Source organism: Denticeps clupeoides, chromosome 14, assembly GCF_900700375.1.
Source record: "Denticeps clupeoides chromosome 14, fDenClu1.1, whole genome shotgun sequence".
Taxonomy (NCBI): domain Eukaryota; kingdom Metazoa; phylum Chordata; class Actinopteri; order Clupeiformes; family Denticipitidae; genus Denticeps; species Denticeps clupeoides.
In genome coordinates this window covers 9,146,878-9,168,550 of record NC_041720.1, presented here as the reverse complement: position 1 = coordinate 9,168,550, position 21,673 = coordinate 9,146,878, and the positions used below count along the sequence as shown (strand labels likewise).

General features: G+C 43.6%; 4 protein-coding genes across 4 annotated transcripts; 2 read left to right on the top strand and 2 right to left on the bottom strand.

Moving 5' to 3' along the window:
• Positions 1–61: 61 nt before the first annotated feature.
• On the top strand, positions 62–3,525 carry clec11a (C-type lectin domain containing 11A). Its single transcript, XM_029002970.1, has 4 exons — positions 62–688; positions 939–1,047; positions 2,338–2,529; positions 2,804–3,525. The coding sequence occupies exons 1-4, from the start codon at positions 572–574 to the stop codon at positions 3,202–3,204; spliced, it is 819 nt and encodes a 272-aa protein (XP_028858803.1). The 5' UTR covers positions 62–571; the 3' UTR covers positions 3,205–3,525.
• On the bottom strand, positions 3,388–7,587 carry selenol (selenoprotein L). Its single transcript, XM_029002969.1, has 9 exons — positions 7,361–7,587; positions 6,689–6,767; positions 6,554–6,607; positions 6,419–6,464; positions 6,196–6,323; positions 6,008–6,122; positions 5,155–5,277; positions 4,228–4,365; positions 3,388–4,001 (listed from the first exon to the last, which is right to left on the bottom strand). The coding sequence occupies exons 1-9, from the start codon at positions 7,458–7,460 to the stop codon at positions 3,879–3,881; spliced, it is 906 nt and encodes a 301-aa protein (XP_028858802.1). The 5' UTR covers positions 7,461–7,587; the 3' UTR covers positions 3,388–3,878.
• Positions 7,588–7,817: 230 nt separating this feature from the next.
• On the bottom strand, positions 7,818–16,925 carry ttc13 (tetratricopeptide repeat domain 13). The gene is made up of 23 exons (XM_029002968.1): positions 16,757–16,925; positions 16,141–16,235; positions 15,763–15,838; positions 15,611–15,681; positions 15,347–15,412; positions 15,150–15,242; positions 14,958–15,074; positions 14,617–14,727; positions 14,440–14,522; positions 14,213–14,354; positions 12,703–12,877; positions 12,454–12,610; positions 12,247–12,377; positions 11,295–11,427; positions 11,091–11,183; positions 10,931–11,014; positions 10,761–10,845; positions 10,238–10,347; positions 9,591–9,726; positions 9,054–9,133; positions 8,803–8,881; positions 8,242–8,321; positions 7,818–8,168 (listed from the first exon to the last, which is right to left on the bottom strand). Exons 1-23 carry the CDS (start codon positions 16,923–16,925, stop codon positions 8,054–8,056), a joined length of 2,481 nt encoding a protein of 826 aa, XP_028858801.1. The 3' UTR covers positions 7,818–8,053.
• A 189-nt stretch (positions 16,926–17,114) lies between these two features.
• On the top strand, positions 17,115–20,414 carry arv1 (ARV1 homolog, fatty acid homeostasis modulator). The gene is made up of 5 exons (XM_028953371.1): positions 17,115–17,282; positions 17,448–17,567; positions 17,651–17,804; positions 17,913–18,134; positions 20,143–20,414. Exons 1-5 carry the CDS (start codon positions 17,187–17,189, stop codon positions 20,268–20,270), a joined length of 720 nt encoding a protein of 239 aa, XP_028809204.1. The 5' UTR covers positions 17,115–17,186; the 3' UTR covers positions 20,271–20,414.
• Positions 20,415–21,673: the final 1,259 nt, after the last annotated feature.

Below are 21,673 nucleotides of genomic sequence, written 5' to 3'. Positions count from 1 at the left end.
GATCCTCCAGTTGTAAATGCAACGCTGGCTCATCCTAACATAACGGGGCTATTTCTATATAACTGGTCCGGGATAGAAATAGCTCAGCGGTTAGAACCGACTTTTTGAGGACTGGACTTCACAGTCATCTGTGCAAAATCTGGCACAAGGTGTTACGTAATACACTGAGCACGGAGAGCCAAGGCTCCTCCCCGTACACCCCAAATACTCATCCCAAACGGAGCACAGAGGCTTCTTTTCTGACTTTCCAGCTGACTGATGGGAGCCCTGCATTTTTCCACATGCACTTCGACCACAGATTCTGCTCCACAGACTGGTTCTTCGCCAGACTAGCGTCACACGGTGGACTAATGAGGCTCCAGATGTGACCGTAAGCGAACCTTGGGTCCGCCTCTGCCGAAAAAGTGCAGTGTTAACACAAAGTGTGGAAGTGGGAGGTGGGAAAAAGAAACAGACTTTTCCTGTTGTCGGTGAGGCCCACGCAGGACGAGTCTCCAGGAGAGAGAGAGAGAGAGAGAGAGAAACCAACAAGGACTGGCCGTCCAATAAGGTTTAATTGATCGAGAGGAAAATGGCTAAAATAGTGCTCATGGTGGGGATTTTGTGCATTTCTTCAGTGTCCCTTGGAGACCATGAGAGTGATGGTGCTCAGACCGTTGTGGGTTGGGACAATTCAACAGTTGCACAGGTGAGTTTTTTTTTTTTTTTCGTTTGTTTGTTTTCTACTGAAATTTCAATGTCTTTCTTAAAGCGATAAACCATCGTTTGGTTTTGTCAAATGAATATCATGACTCTCACTGTGTGTGTTTTGATGGTTGAAGAAGGTACATGTCATAAGGCAACTTGTGTGCGATGGCATGATGGTGCCATTCATCGTTCTCAGGGGTGTCTTCATCCTCATTGGTGCAGGTATGTCATTTATTGATTTCACTCTTCAGAAGTCAGATGCTGAAGATGATGGGAAGGCCGTTGGAGGAGATGACGAGCCAGCAGAGCCGGAGCCCACATCTCCAGTAACCGACTATGACAACACGTATAACTACATCCGTAAGCCTCAAATGACCTTCATTGACCCTTACACGTGTCTCTGGGCCAGGTTCTTTAAATCCCATGTATCGGGATGGAGACAAAATTCTAAGCTTCATTTCATTTTAGGGAATTAATATTATTCCTCTATATTTTATAATGCAAGTGGTACATGCAGTGATTTGCCAAATACATTACTGGGGGTATAATGTACCTTAGTTTTGAAGTGACAGTTTGGGTCTGTATAGTATGTGTTTGGTTCGGATAGGGTAAAAAGAAACACAATATTTAAGCTTTTTATTTATTTTATTGTGATTTAATTAACCAAAGTATGGTTCTTAAAATGTGTCAATGCTTTGTTTTAGTATCAAAATAACACTTCTGAGATCACGTAAGAGGTCTAAGAATCCGCATATACATTAGTGGGTCAGAGTAAATGAAAACGGCACACTTTATGCAAGAATTTAACATTGTACTAGTTACTGTTTAAATAACATAAAATTCAGAAATGTTAAAAACTGGAAAAGATAAACAATAAAACAATGCAATGATAATCAGTGAAAAAAAAAGTGTCCTCTGCTGTGCACCTCTGCTTCTCATATGCAGCCTGCTGTAGTCATGTCACTGTTAAGATGGGGAAAACTGGTCACTGCTTTGGTCAGTTTGAATAGCTGATACCTCATCTGAAGGTAAACAGTTTCAGACACCAATGACAAGAAACCAAACAGAGTTGGGAGGACAAAGGCTTTAAATTGCTTCTCGTTTGTTGCCATTTTCTTGGTTCAGCCTACCCAGAAGCTGTTGTGAAGTTTTTTATTTTTTTGCTGTGTTTCTGAAATGCATTGGCAAGGGAGGCTATGGCAAGATATACAAGGTCGGGCACTGGCAGACAGTAGTGTTCTGTTTTAAGTATTTTGGTTGCAGTAAAGATCCAGGACCCAGCAGGAGCCATACTAGCATGTGACATACTGCTGCTCTTTGACCTCAAAATGTCCTCAGAATAGTGTGGAAATGCCACTGGGAGAACCAGACCTTTATGTTCACGGAACATGTTCATGGTCAAGGTGATTTGTACACCCTCTTGTCCGAGACTTTAAACCAACGGAAATTGCATTTGTGGCCAAAAGGGTGCTTGGAGGTCTTCACTACCGGGTATGTGCTCTCCGACAATCAGTGAACTGGTTTTGGCCATTCCAAGACTTAGTATTAGAAAAACTAAATACTAAAAACAGAACAGTACATTTCATATAATATACAGAATGTGTCATTTGAGGAACTGTAACTATATTGATAGATGACGTCTTTCATCAGTCAACAGGTTGGCAGCTATAGACCAGGCCATTCACCGCCTGAACGTGGGCCACTACACTTTGGATGTGAAGCTCACACAGCTGCTAGAGAGACTCTCTCGAGTAGATAACAAAATTGCCGAGACAGAAGACAGCTTGACACAGGCGTCCCTGTTCAGCAAGGAGAACCGCAAAGAGATTGGCCGTCTGGAAGGTTTGCTATTTTCTTTTTTTTACAGCACTGCCCAGATACAGTACTGATACAGTATCAATACTTTACAAATTTTTTTTTTAAAGAATGTGGGTAATTTTTAATTAAGATTGGCTGAACAATGCACAAATCTAGGCCAGTCACTAAATCACTTGGTTACTTGATTGCAGTTTCATAATTAGAAATTCAACTGACTGGTCCCATACTGCCCATCAGCCAGGGCGTGGCCCCAGGCCACCACAGATGCACATAATAGACGCCTAACCACGTTTTCCAGGCTGTCAGAAGGGTCGGCGGGTGGGCTACAAGTGTTTCCTGGTGTACCGGACATATGAGACCTACGCAGGGGCTGCCCAGAAGTGCCAGGAGAGAGGCGGCAGGATGGCCATGCCCCGTGACAGGAAGGAGCAGGAGGCCCTGGCTGAGTACGTCCGGGCGGCCTTCCACTCCAGCAACTGGCCGGTGTGGCTGGGCATCAACGACCTGCGCTCCGAGGGGCTCTACTTGTTTGAGGACACCACGCGCGTCACCTACTTCCAGTGGCGCAAGCACTTCCTGTCCAGCCAGCCCGATGGGGGGAAGAGAGAGAACTGCGTTGCCATGACTTCAGATGACGGAGATTGGTGGGACAATTACTGCGACCGCCGCATGTCTTACCTCTGCGAGTTTGAGGCCTGATTTCAACTCTTCAATTAGCAAAAGTCTTGACCCTCTGGTTTCTAATGGCATGTCTTTATTTTCAGTAATATTTGAAATTTAATCAACACAAAATAACATTTAATTGTATTTTTATTTAACTGGAAATTCAATGTGTACTGTATAGGATGCTCGGAAGCAAATAGACATTAATTTAATTCTGGATTGAAATGGTTAAATTACAGAGATCTTTTATTTCTGTCACAAATAAGGTCATTTATAAGGTGGGTGTAAAAATGTGTGCAGTATAGAATATGTGCCATTAATTGGTGGATATTTGTAATAAAGAGATTTTTCCTTGGCTGTCATGAAATGCATTAACTTATGAGAATACACAGGACAGAACAGAAAATGCGTCTTTATGCGTCTTGAACAGAATTGCATATAGAAGCACAAAATCTTTAGGGCTTTCAAATACAAATGAAAGTCATTAGTGGAAGAACGTGATTCTAATTGAAGGGTAAATAAAAGTTACTTCAAGGTGGTGGTCATGTAATCACCCGAAAGCAGGATCACCGGAGATCTCAGACTTGTGAGGCCACATCCAACAAAACCCCTCATACAGTGTGAGTTTGGGCCGTGTCATCATTCACACAATCCTGAGACAAACTGGATTCTGATGTCGGGGGTGACCTGTCCCACGCAAGAAGACAACCTTAGGAAGATCCTTCAGAAATGGCTGCTAGTAAATCTGTCATTTTGGGCCTGTCGATGGGGCTCTTGCTGCAGTGGGAGAAGATGACTTTGCCATCCTCATTCAGAAGGAAGTCACCACCCAGCTGAAAGAAACATTATTAGGTGGTATCAGTCTGAAGCAATTAGCTGAGGCAGATCGTGGGCTTCATTAATCAGACACACACACACACACACACACACACACACACACACACACAGAACTTTCTGATAGATGGTAATGCAGGAAAAGGATTGAGAAAACTCTGGTTTCTACGATATCATCCAGTTATCAGCGTTTTGGATTAATGTGCATTATGGTGCATACCCCACCTGATACACATCATCAATGAACTGCGGAGGAACCTGTGGCAGCTCTCGTTTTAGTACCAGGTATTCTGAGTACTGAAGCATGCAACCAAACTTCAGCACTTTCGCATAAGAGCAACCCAGACCAAACGCTTTGTAAATCTGCAATAGACAAGGCCAGCTGGGTTAACATTTACATTTATGGCATTTATCAGAGAGACAATCAGTAGTTACAGGGACAGTCCCTCTGGAGACACTCAGGGTTAAGTAGCCTAGTGTGTTACCCCCCAGGCTACTACCACCCAACATATAATAGATCCGGTAAGTGGCTTGAGGAACAAAACATTGAAATGTTGGGTCCGTGGCCAGGAAACACCCTGGACCTTAATCCCATCAGTCAGCCTCAATCCTCAAGAGGCGGGTAGACAAACAAAAAGCCACAAATTCTGACAAACTCCAAGCACTGATTATGAAGGAATGGGTCGCCATCAGGATTAGACCCAGAAGTCGATTGACAGCACGCCAGGGTGAATTGTAAAGGTCTTGAAAAAAGGGCAAACACTGAAAATACTTTTGGTATTTACCAAATTTGTTTGGTAATATTTATTACCATTTTTTTTTACTAATGTAGTTATTTGTTGTTATTACAACATGCGAAAACCTTTAACCAATCACCAAAATAAATTTTCAAGCAGCGAATCAAACGGAGAGGATAGCAAGTAAAGACTGGAAGTTTGTGTTTGACGTCCAAGAATGTACCGCTCGCGCTCGACCCGATTAAAAGTTAGAAGTTAGTTTACCAAAACGCTAAAGTCAGACTGGAGCGTATGTGGAGCAGATGGCGGCCCGTCCCCCAAAAATCCACCGATTAATAAACTCTATTGGGAAAAACTGAACAGGGTTGTAGTGAAGCGGCTCTTGGGTCGAATAAAATCAAAACAGGACATTCACCTCTCTCAGTGGGTCAAGCAGCATCTCAAACTTGCAGCCTGTCTGCTGGAGCCAAAACTGTGCTCCTTCCTGACACCCAAAAGAGACCACCAGCACCCTTATGGACTGAGCATCAAGAAGACTCTGGAATGCAAAGATACGTGGAGAACCAAATTCAAACTCGTGACTTTCATAAGGGAAGTCGCCTTCAAGTCATTGAAAACGCGACATGTGATATGTCAAGGAATCTTAGGTGTAAATTATAATAAATTGCAGCAGTTGTCTCTTGGTAAGCAGTCACATGAGTCCCACAAACACCACACAAGGTTTAAGTAATATCTTCTCGAAATGACAGAACGTCCAATGTCCAAAGTGTGGCTGTTCGAATTTTTACAATCACACACAAGGCTTGAATTTGGCAGGGTTACCAAAATCAAAACCATGTTTTTTTTGTAAATGGTTTAAGTTAATATTTTCAGAATTGTGTTTCTAAATGTGCACCTTAATTTTTTTTTATTGACAATTTTCAATACAGTTTTTCTAGTAGGCCATATACCATTATACCCCTACTTCCTACTGTTTGCAGCAATTGTCTCTTGGTAAGCACTGGCATGGGTCCCGCAGAGCAAACCGGTGCACAAGTTTTAAGAATGATCTTTTCAAAATGACAGAACATTGTGATGTCAATCACACACAAGATTTGAATATGGCAGCAATACAAAAAAAAAAAAAAAAAACATGTTTTTTTGAGTAAATGGTTTGTGCTTCCAAACCTTAATTATTTTTTTCCCTTATTGGCTATTTATCTTGGTTTTATTTTTTCTCTTAGTAGTCCGTGCACTGTTATACTTCCTACGGTTCCAACTATAATTACCTTCTGGGCTTCGAGCTCAGTTAGGTGGTCTCGTCAGGGTAGTCATCCAAAGTGTCTGATTAGAACAAGAAGTAAGTTCTTCCCCTGGCCAAAGTAATGTCCCAGAGTGACATCCCTACACGTTTAAAGACAGTCAAAACACTGTATGGTGGCAACATAACATAGGAAACGTCAGGACTTGTTCTCACTCTCCACTCCTGGCACTTGTGAGGTGCATGTCTGCAGATAGGCTCTGCACAGAGGGGACAGCAGCCAAGAGTTCATCGCTTGTCTGAAGTCCAGAATCCAAGCGTTCCAGGAAGTTGTCCCACTCAACCTGTGCAAAAAAAGATCAGCTTAGCTCCGATTCGCACGGCAAAACATTAGAAAAGCATGACGCTTAGTGAAAATGTGCCGTCTGGATGAACTGACCTCCAAGCTCAAGAACTCCTCCACCTGTTCACGGACACCAGAGTCCCTGAATGAGGGCAGAGCATGAAGTGTGTAAGAATGCACTTCTACAATGACAATGGAAGTGGGAAACTTGGACAGAAGGGGATTTCCTACTGAAATGAATTCTTCCACAGGTCTTCAGCTTCGCTCATGTTCTTCACGGACAAGCTGGTTTAAAAAAAAAAAAAAAAAAGATAATGTGACCAGATACTTTAACCAGTATTTAAGTCAGAATGAAATATGCCTCACCTGTTTAGGAATGCGGCACCGGCACCCATCATTCCAAAGAGAAAACGAATTTTGTTTGAAACAAAATCATGCAGGGACCCTGCAGGAAACGGTCGTAAATTATACAACAGTTCGGGACTTAATGTAACATTCCGTTCCATGTTCCATGTTTATTTAATTTTGAAGACTTGAAGACAAGCCTTGAAGACTTGAAATCCCCTTCTGGCGTTGCCAGATCTGCTTAATTTAAGCGAAGTCGCGTTGGTCATAACTTATCAAGCACCCTACCATTACTGCATGCGTTACATTTTTTTTATTTCACCAAATATGTTTGTTAGTTGAAACATATGTGTGTGTGTGTGTGTGTGTGTGTATATATATATATATATATATCCGAAGCCGTGAAATTTAGTTTCCATTCTGGGATACAGAAGTTTTGCTTTGCGCGTAACCTGGCAACTCACGTCACGCCGTGTTTAACGAGGCTGTATTTACACTGCGCGCTCGGCGGTGTTTTAAATAATTTCCATTTAAGTCATGAATTCATCACACTTCGTCAGTTGTGGCACGAACAGGAACGACAGCGCGGCCAAAACCAACTGTTTCGAGTTGCTAGGCAGGTCGGCTAGTTTCAGCGCTAGCTTCACCTCCCTCTCCCATCTGGAATTCGTGACATGGCGCATGTCGCGTTACCTTCAGCGACCTGCTTCTCCGCGTCCTCCAGCAAACCGCGTCCGACCTTCACCAGGACGTCCAGCGCCTGGACCAGAGCCGCGGTCCCCTCTCCAGCCATGTCCCCTTCCCAGCCGCCACCGTGGCCGCGCAGCTCGGGCGCGGGGCAAAGGTCACCAACGCGGACAAATCAAACACAAGGCGGGCGGATTCCTCTCATGACTCTTTATTCTCTCTTTTTAAAAACGTATTTCGTAAAAGACATTTACCCAGTGCAAAACCATCATAAAACAAATCCTGCTATGTTTGTGTCAAATTCAGAAAATAACTCTCTAGAATATTTTATCGAGCAATTGCCAATATATTTCTAAAGAAAAATTGTTTATGCTGGTCACATCAGTTTTTTTCCTTAATTAAAATAACTGGGAGGGCAAATTTAAAAAAAAAAAAAAAAAGAAATATGGGAACAATATGCTACATTTCAGAAAAGTTGCTCAGTGCTCAAATACTCCCTGATGAAAATGAAACAAAAAAAACAAGCCCTGAAAGGAAATTAGTGCTAAAACACTCTTGAAACCACATTCCCTGCTTTCAGGCCAAATTCTACATCTTATAATGCTTTTATGCTTCTTCCAAAGCCCTGTAGTATTGCTCCTGCAATTGAACATTAAAAATACAATTAATTTAGCCTTTTTGTGTGTACATCTGGGATCTTTATGACTTCTTTGGACAATGTGGCGATGAGTCTGTGTTCAAGACTTCAATCATGGTTCTTGTAGTGGGGAACGTCTCGGCTACGGATGGAAGACTCTGGTACCACCCTGGCAAACTACAAAAGTAAGAACATAGTTGGATCAACAGTCCTGGAAGCATGAGAGTCGGGTTTGTGGTGTCCTGCCCACCTCTTCAGGTTCATCCAGCTCTTAGCAATCTTACTGAAGCGATCGGGACTGGGTGTGGTCAATGCTTCAAAATCCACAAGCTGTGAAACAACAAGTGCAGCAGATCTACATTTACAGAATTTATCCCTTATCCAGAGCAACATACAATCAGTAGTTACAGGGACAGTCCCCCCTGGGCAACTTAGGGTTAAGTGTCTTGCTCAGGGACACAATGGTAGTAAGTGGGATTTGAACCTGAGTCTTCTGGTTCACAGGTGAGTGTGTTAGATAGGCTACTACCAGCCTATCTAAAATATCACTTCCAAGGCACTAAATGAAAAACTGGAAAAAAAGGAAATGCAAAACGTGCTATTAAACTGTTAAATCTAGTGAGTGCAGCCAGAGAGATACAAGACAAAATGAGTCTTTAGTGCTGGCGCCAGAAGCCCCCTCCTCACAATCTCCCACACTGCTGTGCGGTTCCCAGCTATACCCTAAAATATATGGATATGATATGTCCTTATTTCCCATGAATGGAATAAAACTGGCATCTAATTTGGCACTTTTGTTTTGTATCATTACCTTTCCTGGAGGAATTCGACCAACCACTTCCTTCCCACTTGCCATCAGCGCTCCCATGACAGCAGAGTATGCCACAACACTTTAAAGCAGCCAAAACACAATTAAACAAAACGAAATAAAACACACAGGCAGAGAAATCATTTCATGTGCCACACCATACACTGGCTCAGGTTACCAACAGGCAGAAAAGCAAAACTCTGTAGCTCCGAGCGGAATGGAAAGCGTTACTGTATTGTAGATGGGATGTCTACCTGGAGCCTCGGGACAGCGGCATCAGGTTGCAGAAGTAGTACACCAGGGAGAGGATTAAGTTGCACACGGCATCTGCATCCTGGGAGGAAATCCATGCAAAAGAACAAAAAGCCAGTGAGGTGACACATACAGTTGAGGCTAAACTAGCTGTGGCCTTGGGGAGAGAAAGAAGAGTTGCAGAACAATAGCCTACACGTCATGTGTAGGCTATAATGGCCTTTTCAGCAAGGTTATGCGAGCTACAGAGAATAAGTGGGAAAAAAAAATCATGCTATCCATTTGCTATGTTAGACGGAGAGCAAACATTGTGAAAGAAGAGTAGAATCCCAGACGACGAACGAGAATTTAAGATGGGAGGAGGCTGCAGGCCTGAGTTATAGCACTCACCCGCCATAGTCCTAATTTCTAGATGAATTAAACCTGCTCCTGTCTATATGTTAACTGGGCACAGACACAGGCTTAATGAAACATGCTATGCTTTAAAGCCCAATAGCCGAATATGTCTTTAAGGTGAGAACCGGAAGCAGAGAACGTACCCCAAGCTCAGTGGACAGCATGAGGGCCTTGCCCTTTGCGGTCAGGTCTTTGTAGAGGGACTCGATTTCTGACTGGTACTGTTGTGTACGCTCCTCTGTGGTCTGGGTCTCCACTGAAAACAGCATGTTCCCCACCCTGGATCACAAAGAACCCACCCCAACACAGACACAGCATTTGCTTATTGAACAGATCTAATTTTTGAGCAGATGGACATTCCAAAATATGCTGTTAATTATTATGGGTTGGAATGGAGAAAAGTTAATTGGCTGGACACTACTTCCATTCATTCCAGATCTGAAGTTTTTGAAGGTCACTGATTTACTGGGCAACTGTAACATTTAAGCCAGAGACAACGTCTGTGTCTGATTTGCACCGTCTAGGTTATTCTTAAATGACATCGTCTTTCCAGACAAAAATCCTTCAGAATGTAAACCCTAAAGCACTCAGTTAAGTTGGTTTCTGTTCTAGTGCAACAGCCGGAATATTTTATTTCCAGACTGTGGACACAGATTTTTTAAATATACAATTCTGTCACGAGACCCATCAATCTGCACTGCCAAGAGACAATGCGAAGGAATCTGGTGACACTGTATAGAGCACCACCGACAGAATGGTCACATAAACCAAGAGACTTCACTGTGCTCACCTGTCCCCAGTGATGGTGATGGTAAAGCCATCGTACTCTTTGTCGGGGTCCTTTAAACTTGGCACCTTGGAGTTTACAGTGAAACCATCCCTCGTTTTACTGTTAAACTGCTTCAGAAAGATACAAAGAATACATGAGTTCATGAAGGACTTTAGTTAACTAAATTTTTTTATAACAATTCTTTCTAAAAGGCCTGGTTGAATGATTTAGGTTCCAAAATCTAAAAGCAGACCCAATAATTCTATTTTACAGTGCCAAACATCTTCTTCTGATATGTTGCTAGGCAACGGTAAATGAGAATGACCTACATTACTTTATGGAATAACTGTACGTAGTTAATATTATAAATCTTAACTGTGCTTCAAAAACGATTTCATGAATTCATATCAACAATTAAATGCAATTAAAACACAGCAACACACAGCCTCTACTATAAATCAACAGGCCTAATTATTATAAAATTATATCATATCACACATCAGATAGTAACAGGCAGAAATGTTGACTTGAGCTGTTTTAATACCTTCATAATTGGCAGGAGATCTTCCACTTGGTTCACATTTTCCAAAGCTTGCCTGACTTCCACTAGGCCCCTGGGGTTATGTGTCCTTAAGGTGTTAAATAGAGGTTTTTAAAAATTAACACTGCGGTATGTATTGCACTTTTGCCACCCAAATATCAAACGCATCTTACCTGTGATAGGCCAGAATTCTTTCTTTGATAAATTTGAGTATGCTGTCAAAATACTCAAAATACCTTATATTTATTATCTGTCCCCTGGGAATAGCAAAAGGCAAACATTTGATGTTAGGTGACCCAAGGCACATAACAAAATTAGTATAAAAAGCCATACCTGATTAGATTGATGTGGTTGTTGAAGCCTCTACTGAGGCTTCTAGCTGGCATCTGGTCCAGCCAAAGCACAGGCTGGTCTGGATCTGCAATTCTTTATGTCCAACAACATGTCAGAAAATCATAAAGTTGCATGTTCCAAATTCCATATGTTGTTTTAATTATTTATGTGTGTGTGTGTGTTACTCCAGACCTCCTTGCCTACCTCCTCCATTTCACTGCTATGTCGAACATGTCTCTCCACTGCATCTGTCTGGTTTTACCGTTGACGCGCACTTTCGAGTTGCTCCATGTCCGCTGCATGGCCTGCATGACCTCTATCGTGGCCATACCCATAGCTGTGGGATAAAAACAATTTATCTATGTGCCACCAATCCTTCTTTGGGCCATTCTCTGAGAAGCCGCCTCCAAGTGAACCAACAAATTCAATTGAGGTTACATTAAAGGAATTTATCAGACGGCCTTATCCAGAGCAACTTGGAGACCCCCTGGAGACACTCAGGGTTCAGCGTCTTGCTCAGGGACACAATGATAATAAGACATGCGTCTTTGTGCTTCTGGTTCATAAGTAAGCGTCTTATCCACCAGGAACGAGAATTTGAGGATTTTGGTGAGTGTCCGAAAGATAGCTCAAGGGTCAAGGAGGGTCAAGGAGCTCTTCCATCAACAACCTCAAAGCAGAAACATCAGTTTGAGATATACCAGATTCTATATAATCTAGTGGAGTCCAGGTTAGGCTTAATATGGATTATGTCTTCCAGTTTGGATTGAAAAACCTGGGAATGGTCCAAGTGGAGCTTGCGAATGTTGCTTCGAACTAGTTGAACTCCTCTGGTTCCTCACTATGGGTGATGTGACCCAGAAAAATCTAAACAGTTTTAATAAGGGTAGATATACATTTATGAAGCCCAATTGAACATTTACATTTATGGCATTTATCAGACGCCCTTATCAAGAGCGACTTACAGTCAGTAGTTACAGGGACAGACACAATGGTAGCAAGTGGGATTTGAACCTGGGTCTTCTGGTTCATAGGAAAGTGTATTACCACTAGGCTACTACCACCGCGAAATGTGAGGGTAATGGTTTGGTTAGATGAAGGAACTTCTACTCGACTGTGTGATATTAGCAAGGAATGAGACATCAGTAACACAGACCTCGGTGAATCCTGAGATTGGGTAGAAAGCTGGACGTGTCGTATTGCGTAAGAGCACCTAGGTGATCGGCCGTGCAGATGAGCTTCTGAACTTCAGTATTGTAGCTCTCAAAGTTCTGTGGTAGAACATCCCTTTGGCAATTGAACAAGAACAAGAATGAGACAAGCCCCTTGCCTAGATGTGCTTCAACTTTTGAACTAGACTCACTTTATATGAGGCTGTAGCCCAGGCTGTTCTTCATAGTCCTCTATAAGGAAGGGGAGATTTTTTGCCCAGTGGTTCTTAAAGTTTCCTGGAAGATCCTGATCCACGTTATATTCTACCACAGGTATGTCGAGGTGCGAGTGCAAATAGCGAGAGTATTCTGCCAAGAAATTGGAAAGAAAAGAATCTTGAGGACAAATTTGCGTCAAATGCTTTTTCCAGCGTTGCTTTTTTCCTAGTCGTTGTTCTCACCTCTGAGGTATTTCACTTTGAGGTATTCTGAGCTTGCCTTCTGGCCCAGGAGAGGGTCATTTAGCATGACTTTCGTCTGGGCTTTGATGCCCTCATAAAACTGTCCCATTGCCACGTGGCTGAGACCCTTCATGTACTGGCAAACCTCATTGTACGGCTCCAGCTGAAGACACCTCTGGAAAACACATAGACAGCAGAACTCTTGTTCAAAATCTCAACTGGAACTGAAAAAAAAGAAGAGAAAAAAATTGGCCCCATAAAATAATCTTTTCATACGTGACATATTTATAATAACAGGTCATTTTTCATTCTGAAGGTCAGTTTTATATTGGTCACCCTTTCCCAAATGTGTTCAAAAGCTAAAAGACTCACCTATACAGCAGCGGTTGATTTTATTCAATAGGATATAATACAATATAATTAAATTTTATTTAAATATATTCTACTATTAAATTATTAATGAGGCACCCACACCTTGGTGTCCCTGAGCAAGACACTGAACCCTGAGTCGGGCACTCTTTTGTTCATCGTGTACGCCATTTAAATGCCTTTACCTACTAAAATAAACTTCAAACGTTTCAGCCAACTCCAACATCCATCAACTACATCCAACTCAATCATTTACACTGCTGTCAGTGTTAATCAACGACAAACATGGCGATGGATGAGGCCGTAATGATGCTGTTCTCCAGCTGTTCTGCAGTGGTTGGACTAGGAAATGGACCCGTAATCAGTAGGCTGGCAGTTCAGGTCCTGATACGCCACTGAGCAGAGCACCATACCCACACACTGCTCCCCGGGCGCCTGTCATGGCTGCCCACTGCTCACCAAGGGTGATGGTTAAAAGCAGAGGACACATTTTGTTTCCACTTTACATCATGTGCTAAGTGATCGTACAAATGTTTCTAACTTTTTACGACGTTACATAACCAAAGAAACGTTTCCTCTTCACGACTTCCAGTGGTATGGCACTGTTCCGTCCGAAAGCTTTCCGCACACAAGCAAAAAGTTTAGACTGACAGGGATTTATCTGCATCAATTTTTGATGCTGAGCATAAACAGGCCTTCATAATGACATGGAAATTTTGACATCCAATGAAAATGTCACTCATTACACTTGATGTTTCAGAGTGAGTCACTAAGCCTGAGGGGACGAGAGGGCGGGGGCAGCATTCAAACCGGCTCTGCGGTCTAATGGGCCGAAAGGGCTGCCACAGGCTCTCGTCGCCAACAGGATGGTTCACAGCCGCCGAGCTCCAGAACAACAGACCGAGTCACACTGTCGCAGACAGCGGCGCCTGAAACAGACCACTTTCTTGAATTTTTTTCTTTTGGCCATTATCATCTCATCAAAATCCGGCAACATCATTCAGCATTCCTGAACGTGAAATCCGCACCCATTCAGACAGCCATGCTAGTTCCATATTACTCCTCCAAAAGGGGTTCTCCGTACGCTGCTCTCTCCGCTTCCCAGCTCACATTTTTGCCCAGACGAAAGAGCCACGATTACCTTGAAGTTGCCTATAGCCTCCTGCAGGCTGCCATGGTGGTAGAGCATCATCCCTCGCAGCTGCAGAGACTGGATGTGGTTGGGGTTCAGCATTAGCGCTTTCTGGAAGCTCTCCATGGCCAGGTCGAAGTCTCCGAGTTCCCTGGAACGTGCATCACAGTGACTAACGTTACCAGGCTGCCGTGATTATGTGCTCGGCATCATTTCACTTCATGGCGCTGGTGTACCTGTAGGCCTGTCCGAGGCTTTTGTATGCGTCTATGAAGTCCGCTTTTAATTTCAAGGCCTCTTTGAACGTTTCTATGGCCTCCTGCGTGAAGAATGTGACAGGACGGTTACACGGAGATCTGGAGGGGATGAGCGATCGTTTAAAAAAAAAAAAAAAAAAAAAAAACTCGTCTTACCTTCAGCATTCCCCTGTGGAAGAACGTGAGACCTTTGTACAGCATGGCAATCGGCTGGTTCTTTTTAAGTTCCAGGGACTGCTGAAAATCCTCCATAGCAGCAACATAATCCTACACAGACCAAAACGGCACGTGCAGAAATAAAACATCCAGATACTGAAGGCTGCTGATCATTCACACGTGATTGACGTAACGACACTAATTAAACCTTTATAGCACAGTTAACATTGCAATAATTCAACATGGAGATTATGTGGGCTGAATCTTTATTTGGAAAAAGGCTATGCAAGAACGAAGTGGAATTCTTGAACGGAAGTGCTGTGGCGTCCTTGAACCCTCACCTCGGATATGAAGAGCAGGGTCCCTCTGTGCCTGTACAGGCGAGCGGAGGGCTGCAGCTGAATGGCTTTGGAGAGGTCGCTCAGGGCCTCGCTTATTCTCCCCAGAGGAGACAGAATCTGCAAGAACGCCACAGCAACACTTTCAGTTTCCCCTCCAAACAAGCAGTGTCAGCCTAGACGGCAGACCATCACCTCTGCCCGCTGCTCGTACACCTCTGGGCGGTCAGGCTCCAGCGCAATTACTCTGCTCAGCTCGTACAGCGCCAAGTCTGCACTTTTGATGTCCTTGAGGAGAGGGTGACGAATGAACAGACGGAGGAAATTTGTATTAGAACAACATCCACAGCGAAGTCCTATTACTAGACACACACCATGTTTACCCCACATACCTGCAGGCTCTTCTTTCTGTAGGCGATGCCTCTTCCATAGATGGCGCTGACCAGTTCAGGATCACCCTACAAAAGAGGGGGGAAAAAAACATGCCGGTGTGGTGATGTGCGGAAGTGCATTCCGATCCGCTTCCTGGAGGAACCCCAGCCAGAATGTTCCATTCTAACTACATTCTACTATCTGACCGGAATAAAAGCATTCCTGCAGGAGCTCCTCCAAGAGCGCGTCCCTTCGGTCACTTGAGTCACATCAAAAAATCCAACCTGTAACAGCACGGAGAAATGTTTGATGGCTTCATCATTCAGTCCATTGCCTATTAGCACGTATCCTATGGCTGAAAAGAAAGAGACAGAAAGCTCGGTTCATTCAAATGGCCGTCCGTTGTACCTGCCAGCTGAGGACGAACACAACGTACCCAGCTCTTCGTTCATCTCCTGGTCGTCCACTGCGAACGGGAACCTCTTCTGCTCAACAAACAGCTTAGCCTGACTCTGTTTCGGTAAGCAGAAGATGGGCGAGTGAATATATTTTCTTTCCAAAGCACTGCCGCTGAAAAATCCCAGTGTATTATCTACACAGTGCTCTGTATGTGCATTGACATAACACTGTTCATAACATTCTTCCATCTAGCCTTGCAGATTGCACATGATAACTTTTCTTTCCTTCTCGCTCATATTCAAATTGCATTTCACCTGACAATACAGCCACAGCCGGCAACACTTTTACGTTTCTACAACTGCATTCAACTTTGTTCGCACCAGCGTGAACGTAAACCAGGGTGCGTGCTCCTCACCAGGATCTTCTCTGCGTTCAGAGAGAAGACGGACTCGCATGGTGGGCTGCCTCCTTCTTCACATTCTGGGTCCTCCAGGTGAAGCATGGAGGACTCTGCTCGAAAACACAACCAGGCGTAATTAGTTGCCGGGACATGGCACGCGTGGCCTTCCATATTAAAAGCTTTACCCGCGTGGTACAGAGTACAGAGCATAGTCGTGGGACTATGAAACGCGATTGTCACTCCAAGGTCTAGAAACCCAGCAGAAGCAGCTGAAGCTGAAGCACATGAGCAGCCACGCATGGAACCGTGGTCGCCGCCTGGCATTGTGTATATGAACAGCCGACAAGCTACAGCCAGACTGCAGACACATGCACTGTCACAGACAAAATCATAAGCAGTTACGAGCGCACGTTGGTTGGTTAAACAAACGTTCTGAGTAGCTGTCAGGGTATTTGCAAAAATCTTCTCCGTCAAACGAGGACGATCGTGTTTAGTTGGGTCGTGCCCGGGTCATTCAAACGACCATCTTAAAGCTTAAAGCTTCCCAACATGCAGTGGATGCGGAAGAGAGCGACAACACTGCAGAGTGACAGCACAAGACGTGGCAAAAACAGGCGATAAAAGCCGATACCGCAGTCAGACGCGTAGTCCTCCCACTCGGGCGGAGAGCTGCAGCCGTGCTTGTTAAGTTCTCCATTAAAGAACGCGAGCGTGGAAAAGAACTCCGTGGAAAAAATTGCAGGGCTTAAATACAGCAATGACAGCGCAAGCAGAACACCAGCCCGGCCGGCAGGTGCCATGTTGTGTTGAACGCTGGTTGGAGGGGCGCATTGAGTTATGGGTAATGTAGTTTTCAAACTGAACGCTGAATCGGAGCTGTGAAGAACAAGTGCCTTCGTGAAAACTACAATCCCCATCCAATGATCCGGCAACGCTAAACCGCTGCCCGCGGATTTCTGAGTAATGTAGTCTTTCAGGCAAAACAACAACGCAAATTACTACGATTCCCAGTTAGCGGACGTCGCGAAACCAGGAAGTGGTTTGATTCGAACGTTTTCAGAATGGCAGCGGCGATGTTTAGATGCATAGAATGTAACCAAGACGCAAATGAGCTGCACCGTGATTACAAAAATGGGATTTTGAAAATAACTATATGTGTAAGTGATTTTTGAAATGTATATTTTTGGTCAGAGCGGCTTCGAAGAGATGTTTGCTAGTGTGGTAACCTACGATTTAAGTTGCATTTATGATTTTGTTTTCTGTAAATACAAAAAACAGTGTAACAAATTAGTACATAATCCGACTTTTTTCATTCTTTCTAGGAATCGTGTAAGAAGCCTGTGGACAAATACATTGAGTATGATCCTGTCATTATTTTGATTGATGCCATTTTATGCAAGATCCAAGCGTTCAGGCACATATTGTACAACACTGAGATAAATGTAAGTGTCAGTATGCTTGGTTTGTTAATGTTCAACAGTAAAACGATACTACAGAAATGAGCCATGAGCGTTTTGCCCCTCAGATCCACTGGAAGCTGTGTGTGTTTTGCCTGCTGTGTGAGGCGTACCTGAGGTGGTCCCTGCTGCAAGATTCTGAGCCGAGCAGCGACCCAGCAGATATCATCAGATACACCAAGGAGTGGGATTTTTATGCCATGTTTGGCCAGGCAGCCCTCGGTAATGTGTTGGAATATTTGCTGGTGTAATGTGTATTTGAATGTTTCTCGTAAGTCACTGTGACCAAACCGAGAAAACCTACTCCCATGTGTCACTGATTTTCTACAGAGCTGGCTATGTTCATCACTGGAGTGCTAGGGTTCTTGTGGCTGATTCAGTGGCTCCGGGGACATCAGCTGCAGACTAGATTCTTGCTCAAGGCCCTGCTGCTGTCCAGCTACGGCAAGGTGCTGCTCATCCCGGCCGTCATATGGGAGCATGACTACTCCCCACTCTGCTTCAGTCTCATCAAGATATTTGTCCTGACCTCCAACAGTCAGGCTATCAGAGGTACGTGTTCTAAATAATAATGAGTCAAGCTCCACTGAAAACAGTCTGCAATCATGCATGCATGTTCTAATACATATTGCATGCATCACGACTGAATGTCATTTCTAAAAAGGGATTTAGACTAGGGATTTCAAACTCGCTGCCCGCACAATCACTTTATATAGATCTATTATTTTGGCCCGGCGATATGAAGTGCTGATAACACACAAACTACAGATCCCATAATGCAGTGTTTCACTTACCTTGCCAAATGCAATCTGTACACTGCAGCTGATTCTGTGCATGAGAAGTTTGCATGTTGACATCAAATGGGTTGTAAAGCAGCTTGAAATTCACCAAAGCGCCGGGTGAACTCAGTGCATAGGGTGCTCATCTTATTAGCAAAGTGTGCGCTGCATTATGGGATCTGTTAGGATCAGCACTTCATATTGACAGGCCACAATAATAGATCTAAATAAAGTGATCTCGCAGGATGTGGCCCGTGGACTGAGAGTTTGACATATGTGTGGTAGACAATGGACTATAGGACCAGTAGGCAGGCATGTGCGGATTGATCCTAAATATTGATACTATCAGTACCAAGTTGGTATCAGTATTAGATTGATACTAACATAATAATATCGATATTTTCACTCTTCTAGGAAAGGAAAACTGGTATCGCACATCTCTACCAGTAGGTGGCAGCTACTACCTCAGAGCTAAAAACCTTTTTTTTAATTTTATATCCTTTCAATTAGAGTTTAAATAAAGTCCTGAAGGATGTTGCTGCTAAAGCAAATCACTGTCGTTCAGGGCAACACAGAGTAACCAGGCTGAAGGGGTCTATTTCCTCTCTAAGTGGATCATATCTAAATCTAATTACACAAGCGACGGAAACATGTCGTCTGCTCCGGCTGTTAATTTAGCCCCAGCTCATGTTTCATTTGCTCCCTGAGCCTTGATGCGACACCAGCTATGATTCAATATTATGCTTTTTTTATTGGTAATGCACAGATTTAATATTGGTCCTTACAGTTCATGTAATACTTAACAGCAGTCTGATGTATTAACATTTTCAGTCTGTTTGTGTTCAGGCCTATTTGTGTTTCTTGTTATTTCACCCACTCTGTCAAAGACTGATCATTTTGGTGCTTCAGTAAATACACCACTGTGCCCTTTCTTTAGTGCAGATATCTTTCAGGTCCTCAGTTAGATTAAAATTTCAAGAGGAAAGGGGGAAAAGTTCTTCTTCCTTCGGCTGCCCCCATTAGGGGTTGCGGATCAACAGCGGATCAGCGGTTGTCTGCACAATTGATATGGCACTGGATGCCCTTCCTGACGCAGACATCCCTGTTTAGCCGGGCTTGGGACCGGCACCAAGAAATACACTGTTACGTGCATCTCAAGTGGCTATGCTATCTCTTTAATTATTACTGAATATGCTCCAAACCAATGTCATTTTTTTTCTTTTGAATGCGCATGTCATAAGATCCAGATTTACTGGCAGTAAGGGGAGTGGGGATTTTGGGTTACTAGTTTAGATATGCAAAAGTTGTGTAATGGGGCGTAATAAGAAAGCAAAGTCCGATATTGCCGCAACACATCATCAGTTACTAGGTGAGAGCTCAAAGTCAGTGCAGGCCATATATGATCCGTGTGTGTTGAGACTTTATGTGACCCTCTCATGTACTCACAACATGAGCTCAAATGTGTAAATTAAACCAGGTTAAGACGTCACCAACCACCAACCTTCAGGGGGTTACAGAGTGAAGTAAAACAATACTGGAACTTTATCATTTTTTTTTTTGTGTGTCTGGTGTTGTTTATGAGTGTGTATGGGTGGGTTGATGGCAGTGTTGAGTCCAAGATAAAGATTTTAAAAAGTATTACCGTAACCAGGCTGAGGCAAGTTTTTACCTGTGACAACCACACAAATAGAAAAAAAAAAAAAAAAAAAAAAAAAAGAATTTAAAATCTTTCAGTTTTATTTATTTATTTAATTAATTAATTAATTTTCACTACTCCACAGTAATTCTGAACTGCGGCAGACGTCTGTCTCTCATGGCCATCGCAGTGGGGCTGCTGCTGGAGACCTGTGTCACCCGGTCCCTGCAAAATCTCCACTGGCGCGCAGAAGACATCATGCCGCTCCAGTGACCCAGTCGTGACCCTGGATCAGTGGGTTCGCCTTAAGGCTAACATTCCAGCTACCTGGAGCAGTTCTGACGCCACGGGCTAAATGCAGTCGGCAGCAGCTGCAGTGATTGACAGGGGATGACACAGCATGCCCTCACTGTTTGGAGAAGCATTAGTACGGGGGGGGGGGGGGGGGGGGGGGGGGGGGGGGCTGCTGAAGATTCCTGGGATAATTCGGCAAATTCTTCCTTGTGAAGACCACTGAAGGCTGCAGCGGCATAATTTACCCAGTGCCTTCTGGGAGCACCGCGAGTTGTAATGTCCGATTGTGTGCTGAGAAGAACACATTTTACACAATTTTCGACCTCTGTGATGGAAAATGTGGGATAATATTCCCTGAGGAATGGGCTTTGTTCTGGTAATGCAAAACAAGATTTTGTTTCAATTAAAAGGCCGAGTTGTCTGCCTGTGGTTTGAAGAGAAACAATGCTGCTATTTTGGTTGGATTGTGAAAGAAATATCCAATGACAATTAGTCATGGATTTGCACAATAGGTTATATAAGGCACTTTTTGTGCCATGAATATATATATTTTAATCCCGTCTTACTGATGTTTTGGCCTTTTGTGCTTGGGACTGCTAGGCATCAGCATCCATAGTTACTGTGCGTGTCGTTACAGGCCTTGGGAAGTTTGAGGGCACATTCTTGCTTGCATGTTTGCTTCAAGCGTCTGGGCAGGAGACACCGACTGATGCCGAATGGTTAACAGCATGTCACTGTCCCACTTCTGCCGACGATAAACACTGCATTACCTAGATCGCGGCTCATCTTGATAGGCTGAGCCTTCTGTTCACAGCAACGTCTGGTGCGTCACCGATTGTGGGTTTCCGACTTTTGTCATTTTGCAAAATGTTCTATTTATAATATTTTTACTTCATACATATTTATACATCATTTCTTTTTGTAACACTTTTACATTCAGGATTTGTCTTTCCTTCTGAGAAATTAATCAGGATTACAGCACAAACTAATACTAACACCGTTCCGCTAACAAAGTCTGATTGGACCAACTCGTTTTAACCCATAGTAAATATGGAGGAACATTACTTGACTGATGTCGTTTTGTGCCCATTGGTGTCTTTGTTTTTAGCCGATTTGTTCCTAGGAAACCTGTGAATGACCTTATTGTTAAAAATAAGGTTTTTAATATTTTCTATATGTCTGTACTTCTTTTTGCTTGTGTCGCAAGCACATAATATAAACAAGAGTGCGATTATTGACCTTGTGGTGGATGTCGAGATGAAAATTGGGTCTGTTGCGCCCAAGCCCTCGTCCTTTTGGGCCCGGCGGAAGGTAATTGTAGATGTGTGTTTTGAGAGACATTCCTCAGCATGGAAAGTTGGCCTTTCCACATTCAAGACATG